Source organism: Pseudophryne corroboree, chromosome 5, assembly GCF_028390025.1.
Source record: "Pseudophryne corroboree isolate aPseCor3 chromosome 5, aPseCor3.hap2, whole genome shotgun sequence".
NCBI lineage: Eukaryota > Metazoa > Chordata > Amphibia > Anura > Myobatrachidae > Pseudophryne > Pseudophryne corroboree.
This window is the reverse complement of record NC_086448.1, coordinates 719,211,640-719,233,312: the sequence shown is the minus strand read 5'-3', so window position 1 is coordinate 719,233,312 and position 21,673 is coordinate 719,211,640. Positions and strand designations below refer to the sequence as shown.

At 45.1% G+C, this 21,673-nt stretch overlaps 1 protein-coding gene across 1 annotated transcript in view; it reads right to left on the bottom strand.

The window, feature by feature from the left end:
• JPH1 (junctophilin 1) overlaps nucleotides 1–20,888 on the bottom strand; it is a 235,514-nt gene extending 214,626 nt beyond the window's left edge. The window contains exon 1 of the mRNA XM_063923975.1: nucleotides 20,185–20,888. Coding sequence (XP_063780045.1) covers nucleotides 20,185–20,563 — 379 coding nt within the window. The 5' untranslated portion in view covers nucleotides 20,564–20,888. The remainder of the gene's footprint in view (nucleotides 1–20,184) is intronic.
• Nucleotides 20,889–21,673: the final 785 nt, after the last annotated feature.

The following is a 21,673-nucleotide window of genomic DNA, read 5'->3' as shown; positions in this document are numbered from 1 at the left end:
ACTGCTGTACCTACCTCTGTGTCGTCAAGTATACTATCCATCTAGATTCTATACCTGTGGTGCATTTCAGTTGTGCAGTTTGCTGACACAGTGACCACCAGTATATATAGCAGTACGGTACGGAAGGCCACTGCTGTACCTACCTCTGTGTCGTCAAGTGTACTATCCATCTAGATTCTATACCTGTGGTGCATTTTAGTTTTGCAGTTTGCTGACAGTGACCACCAGTATATATAGCAGTACGGTACGGTAGGCCACTGCTGTACCTACCTCTGTGTCATCAAGTATACTATCCATCTACATTCTATACCTGTGGTGCATTTCAATTGTGCGAAGTATATATAGTAGTAGGCCATTGCATTGATACTGGCATATAATTCCACACATTAAAAAATGGAGAACAAAAATGTGGAGGTTAAAAAAGGGAAAGATCAAGATCCACTTCCACCTCGTGCTGAAGCTGCTGCCACTAGTCATGGCCGAGACGATGAAATGCCATCAACGTCGTCTGCCAAGGCCGATGCCCAATGTCATAGTAGAGAGCATGTAAAATCCAAAAAACAAAAGTTCAGTAAAATTACCCAAAAATCAAAATTGAAAGCGTCTGATGAGAAGCGTAAACTTGCCAATATGCCATTTACGGCACGGAGTGGCAAGGAACGGCTGAGGCCCTGGCCTATGTTCATGGCTAGTGGTTCAGATTCACATGAGGATGGAAGCACTCATCCTCTCGCTAGAAAAATGAAAAGACTTAAGCTGGCAAAAGCACAGCAAAGAACTGTGCGTTCTTCTAAATCACAAATCCCCAAGGAGAGTCCAATTGTGTCGGTTGCGATGCCTGACCTTCCCATCACTGGACGGGAAGAGCTTACGCCTTCCACCATTTGCACGCCCCCTGCAAGTGCTGGAAGGAGCACCCGCAGTCCAGTTCCTGATAGTCAAATTGAAGATGTCCCTGTTGAAGTACACCAGGATGAGGATATGGGTGTTGCTGGCGCTGGGGAGGAAATTGACAAGGAGGATTCTGATGGTGAGGTGGTTTGCTTAAGTCAGGCACCCGGGGAGACACCTGTTGTCCGTGGGACGAATATGGCCATTGACATGCCTGGTCAAAATACAAAAAAAATCAGCTCTTCGGTGTGGAATTATTTCAACACAAATGCGGACAACAGGTGTCAAGCCGTGTGTTGCCTTTGTCAAGCTGTAATAAGTAGGGGTAAGGACGTTAACCACCTCGGAACATCCTCCCTTATACGTCACCTGCAGCGCATTCATCATAAGTCAGTGACAAGTTCAAAAACTTTGGATGACAGCGGAAGCAGTCCACTGACCACTAAATCCCTTCCTCTTGTAACCAAGCTCCTGCAAACCACACCACCAACTCCCTCAGTGTCAATTTCCTCCTTACCCAGGAAAGCCAATAGTCCTGCAGGCCATGTCACTGGCAAGTCTGACGAGTCCTCTCCTGCCTGGGATTCCTCCGATGCATCCTTGAGTGTAACACCTACTGCTGCTGGCGCTGCTGTTGTTGCTGCTGGGAGTCAATCGTCATCCAAGAGGGGAAGTCGGAAGACCACTTGTACTACTTCCAGTAAGCAATTGACTGTCCAACAGTCCTTTGCGAGGAAGATGAAATATCACAGCAGTCATCCTGCTGCAAAGCAGATAACTCAGGCCTTGGCAGCCTGAGCGGTGAGAAACGTGGTTCCGGTATCCACCGTTTATTCAGAGGCAACTAGAGATTTGATTGAGGTACTGTGTCCCCGGTACCAAATACCATCTAGGTTCCATTTCTCTAGGCAGGCGATACCGAAAATGTACACAGACCTCAGAAAAAGAGTCACCAGTGTCCTAAAAAATGCAGTTGTACCCAATGTCCACTTAACCACGGACATGTGGACAAGTGGAGCAGGGCAGACTCAGGACTATATGACTGTGACAGCCCACTGGGTAGATGTATTGCCTCCCGCAGCAAGAACAACAGCGGCGGCGCCAGTAGCAGCATCTCGCAAACGCCAACTCGTTCCTAGGCAGGCTACGCTTTGTATCACCGCTTTCCAGAAGAGGCACACAGCTAACAACCTCTTACGGAAACTGAGGAAGATCATCGCAGAATGACTTACCCCAATTGGACTCTCCTGGGGATTTGTGACATCGGACAACGCCAGCAATATTGTGCGTGCATTACATCTGGGCAAATTCCAGCACGTCCCATGTTTTGCACATACATTGAATTTGGTGGTGCAGAATTCTTTAAAAAACGACAGGGGCGTGCAAGAGATGCTGTCGGTGGCCCGAAGAATTGCGGGCCACTTTCGGCATTCAGCCACCGCGTGCCGAAGACTGGAGCACCACCAAACATTTCTGAACCTGCCCTGCCATCATCTGAAGCAAGAGGTGGTAACGAGGTGGAATTCAACCCTCTATATGCTTCAGAGGATGGAGGAGCAGCAAAAGGCCATTCAAGCCTATACATCTGCCCACGATATAGGCAAAGGAGGGGGAATGCACCTGACTCAAGCGCAGTGGAGAATGATTTCAACGTTGTGCAAGGTTCTGCAACCCTTTGAACTTGCCACACGTGAAGTCAGTTCAGACACTGCCAGCCTGAGTCAGGTCATTCCCCTCATCAGGCTTTTGCAGAAGAAGCTGGAGACATTGAAGGAGGAGCTAAAACAGAGCGATTCCGCTAGGCATGTGGGACTTGTGGATGGAGCCCTTAATTCGCTTAACCAGGATTCACGGGTGGTCAATCTGTTGAAATCAGAGCACTACATTTTGGCCACCGTGCTCGATCCTAGATTTAAAACCTACGTTGTATCTCTCTTTCCGGCAGACACAAGTCTGCAGAGGTTCAAAAACCTGCTGGTGAGAAAATTGTCAAGTCAAGCGGAACGTGACCCGTCAACATCTCCTCCTTCACATTCTCCCGCAACTGGGGGTGCGAGGAAAAGGCTAAGAATTCCGAGCCCACCCGCTGGCGGTGATGCAGTGCAGTCTGGAGCGAGTGCTGACATCTGGTCCGGACTGAAGGACCTGTCAACGATTACTGACATGTCGTCTACTGTCACTGCATATGATTCTCTCACCATTGAAAGAATGGTGGAGGATTATATGAATGACCGCATCCAAGTAGGTACGTATACTGGCAGGAAAAAGAGGCAATTTGGAGGCCCTTGCACAAACTGGCTTTATTCTACCTAAGTTGCCCTCCCTCCAGTGTGTACTCCGAAAGAGTGTTTAGTGTAGCCGCTCACCTTGTCAGCAATCGGCGTACGAGGTTACTTCCAGAAAATGTGGAGAAGATGATGTTCATCAAAATGAATTATAATCAATTCCTCCGTGGAGACATTCACCAGCAGCAATTGCCTCCAGAAAGTACACAGGGACCTGAGATGGTGGATTCCAGTGGGGACGAATTAATAATCTGTGAGGAGGGGGATGTACACAGTGAAAGGGGTGAGGAATCGGAGGATGATGATGAGGTGGACATCTTGCCTCTGTAGAGCCAGTTTGTGCAAGGAGAGATTGATTGCTTCTTTTTTTGGTGGGGTCCCAAACCAACCAGTCATTTCAGTCACAGTCGTGTGGCAGACCCTGTCGCTGAAATGATGGGTTCGTTAAAGTGTGCATGTCCTGTTTATACAACATAAGGGTGGGTGGGAGGGCCCAAGGACAAATCCATCTTGCACCTCTTTTTTCTTTCATTTTTCTTTGCATCATGTGCTGTTTGGGGACAATTTTTTTGAAGTGCCATCCTGCCTGACACTGCAGTGCCACTCCTAGATGGGCCAGGTGTTTGTGTCGGCCACTTGTGTCGCTTAGCTTAGTCACACAGCGACCTTGGTGCGCCTCTTTTTTTCTTTGCATCATGTGCTGTTTGGGGACAATTTTTTTAATCTGCCATCATGTCTGACACTGCAGTGCCACTCCTAGATGGGCCAGGTGTTTGTGTCGGCCACTTGTGTTGCTTAGCTTAGTCACACAGCGACCTTGGTGCGCCTCTTTTTTTCTTTGCATCATGTGCTGTTTGGGGACAATTTTTTTAATCTGCCATCCTGCCTGACACTGCAGTGCCACTCCTAGATGGGCCAGGTGTTTGTGTCGGCCACTTGTGTCGCTTAGCTTAGCCATCCAGCGACCTCGGTGCAAATTTTAGGACTAAAAATAATATTGTGAGGTGTTCAGAATAGACTGAAAATGAGTGTAAATTATGGTTATTGAGGTTAATAATACTATGGGATCAAAATTACCCCCAAATTCTATGATTTAAGCTGTTTTTTAGGGTTTTTTGTAAAAAAAAAACGAATCCAAAACACACCCGAATCCGACAAAAAATTTTCAGGGAGGTTTTGCCAAAACGCGTCCGAATCCAAAACACGGCCGCGGAACAGAATCCAAAACCAAAACACAAAACCCGAAAAATGTCCGGTGCACATCACTACTTACAAGCTGGGAACAAACACTGTGGGGGTAAGACACTCCTAGCACCCCTAGGGGTGAGGCAGAAGCACAGAGTTTTTCAGCAGACAGCATAACTGTGAAATGCCTGGAGCAATTTACACCAAACTTGCTACACATATGACTTACACTCTGGGAACAAACACTGTGGGGGTAACACACCTAGCACCCCTAGGGGAGGGACAGCAGCACAGAGTATTTCAAGAGACAGCATAACTCCCGAATGCCTGGATCTATTTCTAACAAACTTGGTACACATATGATTTACAAGCTGGGAACAAACACTGTGGGGTTAAGACACCCCTAGCACCCCTGGGGGCGAGGCAGCAGCACAGAGTTTTTCAGCAGAGAACATAACTCTGGAATGCCTGGAGCAATTGACACCAAACTTGCTACACATATGACTTACACTCTGGGAACAAACACTGTGGGGGTAACACACCACTAGCACCCCTAGGGGTGGGCCAGTAGCACACACTATATCAGGACATGCATTATATGTCAGTGATGAAAGGGCCAGTGACATGATGTAAGGAGGGAAATGCAGGTAGCACAAATCCACACACTGACAGCAGCACAGAGTATATCAGGACATACATAATGTGCTGCGCTATATAAGAAATTGTAAAAAACATAATTTCACAGGGACACTGACATAATGTGAGGAGGGGAATGGAGGCAGCAGGAAGCTACAGACTGAGAGTTGTATAGTGGGAAGAGCAGGGTCCCTTGGGGGACCTAAAAGGGGTCCGGCCACTACACAAAGTGCGTCAGGGAAGCAAGATATGCCTATATACTAGATCTCCAACCAACGTAAATTAACGAACAACTAGCATTCTAGTTTACCATCCTCATCCCGTAGCAAAGCACATGTATTCAGCTATCTACAATGTTATTTATGCTGTGTGTTTAATATTTCCATTTATTTTAGTAAACAGACATTTTTAAAATCTCGGGCAACGCCGGGTACTCAGCTAGTGCATATATAAATAACTGTTCGCGTTCAGTGTGTGTAATATATGTATATATATTTATATACACAGTCATTTTGGACTTGAAGAGCCTGTGCAAATTATGCTAAAAACAATCTTTGTCTCCATAGTTCATAAACAGTCCCTAGAAGTATATTTCTCACAAAAAATTCTATTTATATGCATATAGTCCTTTTTGGACTTGAGGAGCCTGCACACTGCACACTACAGTCAAACATCTGTTTTTTTCTTTATTGCTCCTCTCCCTGATGTCACATCGAGATAATACATACCTCAGGTCTCTTTCTAGGTGACAATCCAATAATGAAAGCGCAATACAAATTCATCCAGTAATTTGTGTGTGATGCCGGAACAGACAGACAAAGAGAAATTCCAACATTTTTTTTTTTTGGTCTCCATAGCTCATACATTTCTATGTACAGACAAAACCATTACAACTTTATTAGAAGTATAGATAACAGAAAGCATGGCTCATCCTCTCACCTCACCCATTCAAAAGGTGCGCCGCATGGGGCATACTTACCACTCAGCTTTCCCACCGCAGGGTACACATCAGTGTTTGGACAGAGCACTGAAGTAGGGCCGGTTGGGAAGTATGCATTAGTGTTAGGGAAGAATTGTAGGCAAAAGAGGAACAGGAGAAGATTAAAACTAGCATTCGGACTTTCCAATAACTTATACTGATGTCAACATTGTAGTATATAATATTGGCTTTCTGCAGATGTCTATAACCATATATTTGAAAAAGTGATCTATTGCTGATCACCTCTGACTCCTGTATATTGATCTAATTTTGTAAAAAATAAATCCTTAAAAAAAGAAATAAAAGGATGATCAAAAGCCTGCAATGACCTGCATTGCTCTGCAAGGTCGCTAATATGATGTTGTGGGTTTCAAATTCCCTGCAGTATGAAGGGGGGGGGGGGGGGGGGGGGGGGGTTTCAATTGTTTCATGCTGCCGCAGCTCTAAAGTGACCTGGATTTTTTTCATTATTTGTGCCTCTGGGTGCGAGTGCTGTGGGCACCCATTATTTTTGTTCACACCCTCATGTGGTGGCTCACAACCTCCTGAGCCCAAAGTCAGACTTTTGGGCAGCGTGCCCAGTAGTTTGCACAGATTTAGTAGCTTTGCGTAGCAAATCCTGGTGCATTTGGATGTGACATGCGTGATAAGTAGTGGGCATCCGTGGCACTCAGGTCAGCAATACAACTGAACATTGTTCGTCACTTTAAACGGGAGCTGTTGGCGCGAGAAAGAATTGAGTTAAACCCTCCGACAAGTCATGAAAATCTGGTAATGTATGTAGAAAACTAAGACAAGGTCATGCTTGCCAATATTGTGGCTGCCCGTTCCGGGAGGAGGCAGCCATTTCGGCAAGGCGAGGGGTATGGTGCAGCACACTGAGGGCGTGGCCATGGGTGGTGCTGCTGGGTAGGGCATGTCCGCAAATTCATGTCATCGCAGACCCGCCCCCACTACCCAATGCTGAGATTACAGGCATTCAGAGCCAAGGGGGTGGGGCCACAATGACACGAATCACGTCATTGGCCCCCCTTGGCTGCGGGAGGGTGTGAGTGGCGGCAAGCTGGGAGACTTGCCCACTTTTCCGTTGGGCCGGGAGCGCCACACGATTTTCAGGAGCCTACCGGCCATTAAAAAAAAAGAGAATTTTTACTTTAAGCTACTCATTAGTCAACCACTTAGATCAGAAGACATGTGCAGAGATAAAGGAGTTCTAACCACACAAGCCAATTACTCAGATCCACAAATAGATGGAATCTCACTAATGTATTGTACTTACATGCAGTGTCGGACTGGGGCATGAAGGGAATGCAGTGGTAGGGGGCTCTGCTTAGCGGTGTAGACAGCCATTCTCCTTGTTGACATGTTGGTCTGTGTACTAAGCCTTGGAGAGAGATAAAGTGGGGAAAGATAAAGTACCAGCCAATCAGCTCCTAACTGTTATTTTTCAAACACAGCCTGTAACATGGCAGTTAGGAGCTGATTGGTTGATACTTTATCTCCATCCACTCTCTCTCTCTCCAAGGCTTCGTAAATACACCCCATAGTCACTACATTTCGATATGTCAACACTTTGTCCATGTTGACACCATAGCCGTCTACATTTTGGTGTCGATATTATGAATGTCAAGAAAGTAAATGTCAAAATTATGGCCTCATACACACAGCGGCTTTTTCAAACCGCAATCAAAGTGCAGTGTCTAATCACTGTAATCTGCAATATTTCACAGAAGATGCTGCATTTTAATTGCATAAACCCTTTAGAAGAATGCGAGAAGTATCCAGAGCACTCAATAAAAATCCATTAAAATATTATATTTCAGCAGGCCCTGCCGCTCCTGGTTTACTTATCAGCTGTGAGATCAAGAAAGGGCTTCAATTCTCCAGTGTAAATATAAATTAAGGGCCTGAAACTTCCAAATATATCAAGGGTTTTAACAAAGTCCAGAGGGAAACATTCTCCAAATGAAGAGAAGCAATAGGACACGAGGTCTTGCACTGAGGGGGTAATTCAGACCTGATCACTAGGCTGCACTTTTGCACAGTGGGCAATCAGGTCTAAACTATGCATGCGTATGCACTGTAATGCGCAGGTGTGTGGCACTGCCACAAAGTGGTTCGCCGCTCAGCGATTGGTTCGTGCGAAGGATCCATTCGCATGGGAGAACGCAAGTCCAAAAGTTAGCAGAGAGGGTTCCTGACATCAATTTCTGGTCCCGGACAGGCTGAGTTAGTCCTGGGCTGCACAGAGACTGCACAAAATCAGTTTGTACAGCTCTGCTACACATGCGATCGCACACTTGCGCAGCTAAAATACACTCCCCTTGTAGGCGACTATCTGATCGCAGCAGTGCAAAAATCGCTTGCTAGCTATCAGGTCTGAATTAGGCCCTGAAACTGGTTCAGGGGAAATTTGAGGAAAAATTACTTACACAGAAAGAGTAGTGGAAAAGTGGAATAGCCTCCCATCAGAGGTGGTAGAGGCTAAGACAGTAGAGCAATTTAAACATGCACGGGATAGACATAAGAATATCCTTACAAAGAAATAAGGATCAAATAAGGTTTGAGATAAAAATACGGTAAAAAAAGGGTAAAAAAAAGGGGCAGACTAGATGGGCCACGTGGTTCTTATCTGTTATCTATGCAGAGAAATCTGCACTGCCAAAATTTACGGTGTCAGCGACTATAACTGAGCATGCATCAGGATTGCCCTAAGCACACGTCAAAGTATCTTAGCGATGTCGTTCGCAGTGAGGATTTATTTGCAAAGGTTTTGACATTAAGGGACCATTTGGGGGTGGTAACAGCAAGCGGTAATAAAAACACAGGGGTGTCGCAACCGTTTTCGGGACATTTCTCAGCCTACAGCTGCAATCCTGTACGCACAAGACATAGCGTCAGCGTCTCAATCACCGTGGACATTCTGCACGACCTTTGGGTTTCTCGGGGAGTCAATAATTGAAGGAACCACAAATGCCGCTGCGTATATTTGTACGTAATTGCTTGGATTTGCGATGCCACCTTGAGTGGGTCTCAATACTTTTACATGCGGCTATGGCATGAACATATTTTCGCACTTCCGGTGCGTACAGGATCGTAGCTGTGAATGCATAACCGTACAACACTGAATCAGGCCGTATGTTGGAAAAACACTTGTGTTTAAAGCACTATGACGCCACTAAAAAGGAAAAAAGGCATGAAAATGCCTTTCAGATCGTTATCATTTAGTTTAATATTAGTATCACATTTGCTTATGGGCAGATGCATTCCGTGGATTCATTATACAACAGATGCTAGTAAATTCTAAAATGTTACATTAATGAATGACACTTCAAGACTCTTCATGTGTTTGGATTTTTACCAAATATGGAAAGAGCCATTACCATAGTAACCCTTCCACATGATCACAAAGATTCCGATGCAACAACCAACCCACACACATCAATCTTATCCAAGAATTAAGTGAACTGTGCGCTCATTGCAAAGGTGTTCAATGAACAACAAGTTCTAGGCAGTAGTGTGAAAAAATAAGAGGAACCCACTTACAATACTATGTAGTATATAGCAGGTGACGTGCGGTGGGGTGAGTTAGGTGAGGCAGAGCCTTTCCTGTCGTACTAACATTTGTGCCGGAGTTTTGACTGTATAAAGTATATGAAAAATACAAAGAATTTGTTTGAAATAACCTATTTGCATTATTTTTATCATTTTTATAGCCAAAACTCTGGAGTAAAAAGTCTATGGCAGGTGAGGCAGTGCCTCACCTGGCTAGCTTTTCTGCACATCTTTGATCAAAACTCACCAAATTTCCAGGAGTTTATACTGCCACACTTGTGTATAATGCCCACATGTACGCTTTGACTCATATATTGCATGTAAATCTGGCTCTGGTGCTAGCCAGTGTCTCCTGAGCCATTTAGCTCACTGCACGTCCCTGGTATATAGGTATTTTACATATAGGGCCAGATGCGGAGCTGGTAGGTGTCCAAATATTTATTTTCCACAAGAATATACAAGTAAATTGTTTAATAATCATACAATGTGATTTCCTGGGTTTTTTTTTTTCAGATTCTGTCTCTCACAGTTGAAGTGTACCTAGGATGGAAATTACAGACCTTTCTCATCTTTTTAAGTGGGTCAACTTACACAATCGGTGGCTGTCCAAATACTTTTTTGCCCCACTGTATTACTTATCAGTTATCACACATTCTCTGCGGGGAGACTTGCTTAGCACACAGTCACTGTGGAGGGACTTTTTTAACTCCCTGTACTTGTTGCGTCCATAAAGCGCCACACTCTGAATTTGCAGATTTACATGTGTTCCGAGCGTGCATGGCGCACAGGTACTCCATGCCACTCTGTGCCAACTGGTATGGTGCTCACTCCATATTATCATTTTATATTTCAGCTTAAATTTACTTAAATTAAACATTCAGCCACTGACATCATTAGGACAGAAGATCGAAATGTAGATTTCATGAAAAAGGCTTACATTTCACCTAAGGCACTCAATATTTAAAGACTTCATATATATTCAAATTAGAGAATCTGTTCCTAAAAATAAGTTCAATTTCCTTTTATCAAATATGCAGATTCCCTGGAGACCATTTACCTTTATACCTTCAGCTGAAGTATTCTTATATGGTTAACAAAGTAGAATTCCAGTAGTACAGGAAGCAATCTTGAAAAAAAAATAATCAGAGCAGCTCAAATGAATAGTATAAACCAATAACACAGATTTCTGCAAATGAGCAGTTTTTTATACAGGTTGAGTCTCCCTTATCCAAAATGCTTGGGACCAGAGATATTTTGGATATCGGATTTTTCCGTATTTTGGAATAATTGCATCCCATAATGAGATATCATGGCTTTGGGACCTAAGTCTATGCACAGAATGCATTTATGTTTCATATACACCTTATACACACAGCCTGAAGGTCATTTTAGCCAATATTTTTAATAACTTTGTACATTAAACAATGTGTGTGTACATTCACACAATTTATTTGTTTCCTATACACCTTATACACACAGCCTGAAGGTCATTTAATACAATATTTTTAATAACTTTGTGTATTAAACAAAGTTTGTGTACATTGAAACATCAGAAAACAAAGGTTTCACTATCTCACACTAGCTCAAAAAATTCCGTATTTCGGAATATTTGGATATGGGATACTCAACCTGTATTTTAATTGTAGAAGTTACTTGCTCATTTAGGAGATATTAGGTGATCCTGGGCAGGTAATAAAAAATATATTAAAAAAAAAAAAAAAAAAAAAAAGAGACAGAAAGGTTGTTGAATCAATTGGCCAATTAATCTCACATTATTTAACGCATAAAGGGCCTAATTCAGGTTGGATCGCAGTGTGCGATCCAACCGGAATTTTGAGAAAAAGATGTGGGCGCATGTGGAGGATGGGAGCTGCGCATGCGCCCGCATCTTTTTCTCAAAATTCCGGCGGCAGAAAATGCAATCACCTCTGCCTGTCAATCAGGCAGAAGCGGTTGCGGGGCGAGGAGCGGGCATCGCCCCATTTCCCAGGAGGAGACGGAGCATTGCAGGGGCAGAGCCGGACGAACGGAGAGGCGGCACGAACGGGGCGTGATCACGGCCGCTGCGTTACGTCACACGCAGCCGCCACGATCGAGCAAGAGGCGTCCTCTATTTCTGCTAACAAGCAGAAATTGCGATGTGATCGCAATTTCTGCTTGTTGAAGGGGAGGGAGGCTCCAGTCAGCATGCTGGGCGGCCTTGCCCAGCAATGGGCAGTCCCCTAGCATGCGTTCCAAAGGATAGCAAATTCTGCTAATTAGCAGAATTTGCTATCCTTACTGAATTAGGCCCAAAATCATATTTAAAAAGTCACCATGGTCGTAATTTAATTAAATTGTGCACAGAACTAGTATGCATTCTAGAACCATGCATCTGTCACAACCCATGCAGTTCCTCTTTCCTGCCTGGAGTGTCGCCCTCTGGTGCTTCTAGCACACTCTGGTCTGTATCGCAGCACTGAGATACTGGAATACAAACCAGAGTGTGCTAGAAGCACCAGAGTAGAGAGCGACACCCAAGGCAGTAAAGAGGAATTGCACTGGCTGTGACAGGTGCAGCGTACTAGAATGAACACTACCTGGAGCTACAGTATTCAATCGCATCACTTAAGTTGGGAAATTAAGCTTACTGCAACTAATGGCCGGAGCTAAGTCATGGCAAACTGCATTTTCCGACTATAGTGTCGGGCACAACATACATGCAGTAACATTGGGTCTAGCACCAAGGCAATCTGACTTCTGCTCACACCTCAGGAGGTGATCTCCAGTTGCAATGTGTTTACACCTGGACACTTGCATAACATTTCCCTGCAATTATTTACCAAGTACACCACATTCATCCTTTGCACACTCAGCTGCATCTCTCACTGCAGTGCCTGACAATTCCAGGAGATTTACAATTCTAACAAAGTAAAAAATTGCTTACATTTTACAATTCTGTTTGGAATTCCTTCCTTTTCTAAAATAAATTAAACAAACAAAAAAAAAAAATATTTAAAAAAAAATGCTTACAAATGATCCTCATTAAATAAAAGTGTATTTTGCCTATACTACTATGCAGTGGTTTATTAGAACACTTTGGGCTGAATTCAATTAGATGCGGTAATTTATAGAACCGGGAAAAGGGTGGTAGCCTCAATTACAGCCCCTTTTCCCTGCGCGGTAAAGTACTCGCTACCGCACCTTAACCCACAGATCCCAGGATTAGTTTCTGGAGCTATGGGTTAACGGCTTTGCTACACCCGCAATCAGGGCATTAAAAGCGGATTTCTGCACAAGCTTTCTCAGACTCAAACAGAAATGTGTGTTAACAGCAGCCTGCAGAATGATCACAGGCTGCTGCGGGCTACAACTGAATAGCCCCAGCAGATCAATTAGTCCGCTGTAATTAACTGCGGCTAATTGAATCCGCCCCTTCAAAATGATAAAGTTCTAAACGTGTATAGGATCTGACTCTTTCTATGTACAGTACATATATAAATCTTTCATTTGGCTACAGGGAAAACATACTACACCCCGGTAGTTGGAATGCTGGTGGTCACATGACTGACCGCGGCATCCCGACATTGAAGATTCCTACCTCGGAGGGGGTAGGTATTTCTCCCCCCTAACCCTCGGGGGGGGGGGGGGGGGGGAGTTCGTCTAGGGCTAAGCCCTCTCCCTAGTGCCTAACCCTAAGACCCCCCCTCACCCCAAAATCAGACACAACGCATTGCTGGGGTATGTGCTGTATGTGAACTGCCCTCGTGTTGGTAGAGTGTATACACAATAATAAACTCTCAGCATTGCATGTTACAAAGAACATCAGATCACTGCCTTTAGCGCTCATCATCTTATTACAGTCTTTAACTTCTTTTTCATTCATTAACACATGAAAAAAAAACATTAATAATAATTTAATTTAAGAGAAGTAACTTTAATGGGTATAATCATCTTAATGTGGTGTTAAAGATATGAAACGATAGCTAACGTGTATCCTAGGTTATACTTAGTCACATTTCTTTTTACTGACATTCATTAACTCAGGGTCAATTCAATTGTTTGTTGTTCCCATCTAAAGTGGCTGGGAGCTATTCAATTGTTTCATCGACCAGCCCTGTACTAGTTGCAATGGGTGCTTTCTCGCTCCCACATGCGCGGGAGTAGCAGCGTTGAGCGGCTTCTTCCGTGGTTAGTGCAGGGTGTGCAGCAGTTAAGGCATGTCCAGCCCTAAAGCCCTACTTATTGCGGCTATCTGCTCGCACCTCTGTAGGGTGTGAGCAGAAATCCACGATAACTGCAGTCTTGGTACTGTTTACCCCAAACAACTGACTTAGCTCTCGCACACTTTAGACGTGAGCACACACTATTTACATTATCCCGCACAGAGCTTATTTTCCTCTCAGGCACCTGAGGGGAAGTTTTAGGAAGTTTCTGGGCCTGATTCAGGTTCAGTTGTTGTAGCAGCAATGTTCGTACTGTGAGAATGCGCTGAACCTGTATTGTGCATGTGCAGTTCGGGTCTGCAACATCGGTTGCACAACAGCAGTCAGTGATTGACAGTCTGATGCCGTTTGGGGGCAGCGACGGCCGCAGTTTCTCAAAATGAAGGTGTATCACTATCACCACCATTGCGGGGGAAGGAGAAGGCCAGAATCTCCTTCCGAGGATGGTGTAGCAGATGATCCAATACTAGGATCATGCTAGGACTAGGACGCTGCTCGGATCAATAAGCAGCAGGAGGTGTGACGCTTCCTGCTGCAGTACCATAATAGTGCTATCACTGCTGCTTCCATGTAAGCAGCAGCAATAGCAACTCCAACCACATCTTAATCAGGCCATCTATGCAGCCAATTCAATTAGCAGCGTTGTACAGTGGAATGTTGGGTTCCACAAATATCCACCTATTGCGGTAGGCACAACAACGCTACTTCTCCTGTAGAAATGAAGTTTATGGGGTGCAAGGAAAAAAAAATGGCAATGGCAAAATGGCAATGAAGTGTCATTCCAAAATGGCACATCATGGCCAAGCCATTAATTGTATCGCCCCATATGAATATTGGGGTTGGGTATGGGTTTTGTATGCAGAGTCCAGTAGGAACAGCACTGGAGGCAATAGGGATGATGAAACATGGAACTTGTATTAACGGGCCCGTTAATACAAGTTCCATGTTTCATCATTACTATTGCCTCCAGTGCCGTCCGTTCTGGACATATATATATATATATATATATATATATATATATATACACACACACACATACATACACACATACATACACACACACACATCTCACTACTCTAGGGTGTGCATTTCAACAGCCACCTTCATAAAGCAGTATTCCAAGTAACTCGTTCAGTTTTCATTGACCTGCTGGGTCTCGTTAAGGAGACCCTTGAACTAAAGGTCGAAACAGTACGTCCCAGGGGACCTCTGAATTTCTAGTATAGCATAGAAACAGAAAAGATTTCCCATTCTGTAGTGTCTGATGAGATAGGAACAATCAATAATCTCATTAGTTTGCGTGGTCACACCCCATAGACTGTACGACAGAAAAGACGGAACCCCAGAAAATCTATGGGGGAGATTTATCAAAGTTTGGCGCGAGATCAAGTGGAGAGTGTTATATTATCAACCAATCAGCTCCTAAGTGCCATTTTTCATACACAGCCTGTAAAATGACACAAGCTGATTGGCTAGTACTTTCTCTCTCTTCAAGCTTTGATAGATGTCCCTCTAGAGCAGGCATTTTCAACCACGGTCCTCAAGGCACACCAACAATGCAGGTTTTAGTGATATCCAGGCTGCAGCACAGATGGTTAAATCAAAATAACTGAGCTACTAATTAAGTCACCTGTGCTGGAGTCTGGATATCACTAAAACCTGCACTGTTGGTGTGCCTTGAGGACCGTGGTTGGGAATGCCTGCTCTAGAGTACAGTTGCTGAGGGGAAGAAGAAGGTCAGTGAAAATGAAATAAGTGAGCAGTAATTCGACAAGCACCTCGACTTACACGCATAACATTAACTCTCTCAATAAATGTGCATTCGAACAAATAATACAAAAACAACCACCTGAACTAACACTTATAGAATGATCTCATAAAGTACCGGCGCAGCGACTGCACTTAATAAACACTTATGTAGACTCTCAGCAGATAAAGAAAAAAAAATTCACACAATAAAATCAGTTACAAGTACACAGTTCACCGTTGTGATATTTTCCCAGTGATCCTGTCAAACGGATTCTACAGTATATGATATACCGGCGGTCGGGCTGCCGGCGGTCATAATACAGACAGCGGCGTGCTGACCATCAAAATCCCGACAGCACCCCAGAAAGTACCCTACCCCTCCCCTGCCCCCTACCCTAACCCTCCCTTGTGGGTGCCTAACTCTAACCCTCCACGGTGGTGCCTAGCCCTAACCTTCCCTTCCCTGCTGCCTAAACCTAACCTCCCCTTGTAAGTGCCTAACCCTCACCCCCACTCCCCTGTACCCAACCATCCCCTTCCTGCACCATAACCCCCCTTCTAATGGCTAAACCTAACCTCTCACCCACTGTGGCAGGACACAATCCCGCTAATAGAACGTTCAGGATTCCAGGCGTCTGTATTTTGACGCCGGGATCCTGAAAACCGTTGGGATTATGATGCCAGCATTACTCTGACGGTCGGAATTCCGCGGACGGTATTTTGACCGCTGGAATCCCGTCCGGCAGTCAAACATATTTATTTGCACTTACACAAATGATAGTTTACGTAGTAAAGAAGGAATAGGTTATTTACGGTTAGAAAATGCGTAAAATGTGCGATTAAGCATTCAGCTGTGTCAGATTTCCAGAAACCTGATCACTTGCCACCTGCTAGCCAAAAAAAATGTCCAGAAAGAATTCAAGTTTTTTATGGAAATTAACCACTTTGCTGCCAGGCGGCAAAAGTGTCCAGTAGAGAACACACAAATCCACAGCAGTAAATTGAGGGAAAAGGGCGCAGTTTTTCGGCTATAGTGTAAAAGTACCAGCGGAGTATTGGTTCGGTAGGGAAGGGAGTTTTCATAAGGGAGATGTGCTCATATGCAATCCTTGTTTGATCAGTTCTGCAGATGTACTAAACCCACCAACTTCAACAGACTTCATAGAGTTATTCAGGACAATATAATAAATATATCATTTTTTATCACATGACTCATACAGAAACAATAACCTGAAAAAGACTGATACAAGCAAAATCATAGGCACAGAGAGGTTTCTCGGCAGAAGTGATATACAGTATAATAATGTCATATACATTGCAGTAACTGGATAAATATAAACTTAATGTAATAAATTCTAATAAGGTAACCCTTCCTGTACACTGTGCACTGTTTATCTCAGCATGACCTGCCAGAAAGTGGCTAACAGCATGCTGGCACTTGTAATGTTAAAAATAGTTGGAAGGCTATAGGTTGCTTATCTGTGAGTGGGAAGAAATAACACAGTGACAGGTGTCAGCTGTACTTGGGAGGCTGGTCTCCTGCAGTTTGCTATCTGTGTATGCCATGCACAATATCGGGAGTTCAAATGGACGAGGGGCTGCTCTGCTGCTTTTTCAGTGTTACAGCTACATTGTCCCCTACCAAGTACAGTACTCAGACAGATTGTTGTGACCCCCTAACTAAAACTTCGGGGGAAGAGTCGGAGATGATACAATGGGGCAGATGTATTAAGCCAGGAGAAGGGATAAAGAAGTGATAAAGCAGTGATAAGCGCAAGGTGACCAGCCTATCAAGGTGCACCAGCCAATCATTACGGATTTAAAAAATGACAGTTAGGAGCTGATTGGCTGGTTCGTTATTACCTTGCGTTTACACTGCTTTATCACTTCTCCAGGCTTAATACATCTGCCCCAATGTGTTTGATACTCCCTGAGTTCTACAGTGACTCCAGGCAGGGGGGGGAAACTGGCAGACGCTGGCACAGGTTCAGACATAGTACTGCCTGGGTGACTGGCAGAGGGTCATACTAAGTAGTGCGAGGGTGACTTGCCTGGCAGAGGGTCATACAAAGAAGTTCTTCCTGGGTGTCCGGAACAGAGTCATACACTGTAGTGCTGACTGGGAGACTAGCGCATGGTAATAATACATAGCGCTGCCTGGATGACTGGCACAGGGTAATAACACATAGTGCTGCCTGGGTGACTGGCACAGGGTAATAATACACAGTACTGCCTGGGTGACTGGCACAGGGTAATAACACATAGCAGTGCCTGGGTGACTGGCACAGGGTAATAACACATAGCACTGCCTGGGTGACTGGCACAGGGTAATAACACATAGTACTGCCTGGGTGACTGGCACAGGGTAATAACACATAGTACTGCCTGGGTGACTGGCACAGGGTAATAACACATAGCACTGCCTGGGTGACTGGCACAGGGTAATAACACATAGCGCTGCCTGGGTGACTGGCACAGGGTAATAACACATAGCAGTGCCTGGGTGACTGGCACAGGGTAATAACACATAGTACTGCCTGGGTGACTGGCACAGGGTAATAATACATAGCACTGCCTGGGTGACTGGCACAGGGTAATAACACATAGCGCTGCCTGGGTGACTGGCACAGGGTAATAACACATAGCAGTGCCTGGGTGACTGGCACAGGGTAATAACACATAGTACTGCCTGGGTGACTGGCACAGGGTAATAACACATAGCGCTGCCTGGGTGACTGGCACAGGGTAATAATACACAGTACTGCCTGGGTGACTGGCACAGGGTAATAACACATAGCAGTGCCTGGGTAACTGGCACAGGGTAATAACACATAGCAGTGCCTGGGTGACTGGCACAGGGTAATAACACATAGCGCTGCCTGGGTGACTGGTACAGGGTAATAACACATAGTACTGCCTGGGTGACTGGCACAGGGTAATAACACATAGTACTGTCTGGGTGACTGGCACAGGGTAAAAATACTTAGCACTGTCTGGGTGACTGGCACAGGGTAATAATACACAGCACTGTCTGGGTGACTGGCACAGGGTAATAATACATAGCACTGCCTGGGTGACTGGCACAGGGTAATAATACACAGCACTGTCTGGGTGACTGGCACAGGATAATAATATATAGCACTGCCTGGTGACTGGCACAGGGTAATAATACACCGCACTGTCTGGGTGACTGGCACAGGATAATAATATATAGCACTGCCTGGGTGACTGGCACAGGATAATAATATATAGCACTGCCTGGTGACTGGCACAGGGTAATAACACATAGTACTGCCTGGGTGACTGGCACAGGATAATAATATATAGCACTGTCTGGGTGACTGGATCTGTGTGACTGGCACAGGATAATAATATATAGCACTGCCAGGTGACTGGCACAGGGTAATAATACACAGCACTGTCTGGGTGACTGGCACAGGATAATAATATATAGCACTGCCAGGTGACTGGCACAGGGTAATAATACACAGCACTGTCTGGGTGACTGGCACAGGATAATAATATATAGCACTGCCTGGTGACTGGCACAGGGTAATAATATATAGCACTGCCTGGTGACTGGCACAGGATAATAATATATAGCACTGCCAGGTGACTGGCACAGGGTAATAATACACAGCACTGTCTGGGTGACTGGCACAGGATAATAATATATAGCACTGCCTGGTGACTGGCACAGGGTAATAATATATAGCACTGCCTGGTGACTGGCACAGGGTAATAATATATAGCACTGCCTGGTGACTGGCACAGGATAATAATATATAGCACTGCCAGGTGACTGGCACAGGGTAATAATACACAGCACTGTCTGGGTGACTGGCACAGGATAATAATATATAGCACTGCCTGGTGACTGGCACAGGGTAATACAGGTTGAGTATCCCATATCCAGATATTCCGAAATACGGAATATTCCGAAATACAGACTTTTTTGAGTGAGAGTGAGATAGTGAAACCTTTGCTTTTTGATGGCTCAATGTACACAAACTTTGTTTAATACACAAAGTTATTAAAAATATTGTATTAAATGACCTTCAGGCTGTGTGTATAAGGTGTATATGAAACAAATGAATTGTGTGAATGTAGACACACTTTGTTTAATGTACAAAGTTATAAAAAATATTGGCTAAAATTACCTTCCGGCTGTGTGTATAAGGTGTATATGTAACATAAATGCATTCTGTGCTTAGATTTAGGTCCCATCACCATGATATCTCATTATGGTATGCAATTATTCCAAAATACGGAAAAATCCCATATCCAAAATATCTCTGGTCCCAAGCATTTTGGATAAGGGAGACTCAACCTGTAATATATAGCACTGACTGGTGACTGGCACAGGGTAATAATACACAGCACTGTCTGGGTGACTGGCACAGGATAATAATATATAGCACTGTCTGGGTGACTGGCACAGGATAATAATATATAGCACTGTCTGGCTGACTGGCACAGGATAATAATATATAGCACTTGTCTGGGTGACTGGCACAGGATAATAATATATAGCACTGCCTGGTGACTGGCACCGGGTAATAATACACAGCACTGTCTGGGTGACTGGCACAGGATAATAATATATAGCACTGCCTGGGTGACTGGCACAGGGTAATAATACACAGTACTGCCTGGGTGACTGCCACATGGTCACACACAGTGCTGCCAAGCTACTCACCTCCGTCTCCATAGGTCTCGATGCCATACCCGTCCTGGAGCCCGTTACTCCACGTTCCCTCGTACCTGGCTGGGGTACACAGACTCTGGCGGACCCCATATCGCCCCTTGAAGCCATGGGACCACTCTCCCCGGTACATCCACCTGCCCTTAGTCTCCACGCCCAGCCCATGCCTCTTGCCCTGTGCCCAGTAGCCCAGGTAGGTGTTGCCGCTGGGCCAGGTGTATACCCCGACTACCTCGAAGCCATGCGACCAGGATCCCGAGTACTCTCCCTGCCCCTTGGGTCCCGTGCAGATGCCGTGCCCGTGAGCCTTGCCGTCCTCCCAACCGCCGCAGTAGGTGCCGCCATCGTCGAAGTCAAAGCGTCCGCCCGTCATTCAGGGGAGCTGGGTCAGGGCTGGCACTCCCGGCACAGGTGACTCTCCGAGCGGGACAGCAGCTCCTGTGTGCTAGGGATGGACATCGATGGCCGATGTTTCTGAACCATCGATGTTTCTATTTCAATGGTAGTGTTTTTAGCATTCAATGGTAGCCCTTCCGATGTTTGTCAACATTGAATGGTAATCATTTGATGGTGGCTTGTTTTTTTCTAATTCCCAATAGCTATGCCTTCCCTGGCTGATGTGCCTGTATCAAGGAAACTTCCTAGGTTCGTTGGAGGCTGTCTGACACTCTCTCTCATTGCTTCAGCATGAGCCTTCTCAGTCCCCCTCACTCCCTCCCCTCTCTAGGTTGCTGCTAGGCAACAGGGCACACTGCTAGCTCTGATTGGCTGTCACTGACTCAGGGAGCCAATCAGAGCACAGACCTCACCCTGCAGCAGCAGTCACTCACACAGCAAATGCCAAAGACAGAAGGCGCTCTGGAGGATTCAAAGGAGGAGACAGTGACGTCACTGAACATTATACCAGCAGCTCAAGCGAGCAATAAGAAGTAGTACACACTACTACAGACAGTTGTGAATGTGAGATACAACATTCAGTATTACCAGCACACCCAGGCAGTGACCACCATATCTCATCATCTGTTCAGTGTTGGGCAGACTCAGACAGAGACTGGCTGTTTCTGTGAATATAGGGGGCAATTCAGAGTTGATCGCAGCAGCAAATTTGTTAGCAGTTGGCCAAACCCATGTGCACTGCAGGTGTGGCAGATATAACATGTGCAGAGAGAGTTCGAATTGGGTGGGCTATATTTTTTGTGTGCAGGGTAAATACTGGCTGCTTCATTTTTACACTGCAATTTAGATTTCAGTTTGAAGTTTGAACACACCTCACCCAAATCTAACTCTTTCTGCACATGTTATATCTGTAAGGGGGAGAGGTCGACCCACGGCGTCCCCCTTTGTTACCGCTCGCCTAAGCTAATAAGCTCCCCTTTAAATAAGAGTCTGACACATTTCTTTTGGATCGAATTACTGGCCACAGTTTATTTCCATTACCTTATTCCATGTTACCTTACAAGGTTGCAGGGCACCGACAGAAGTG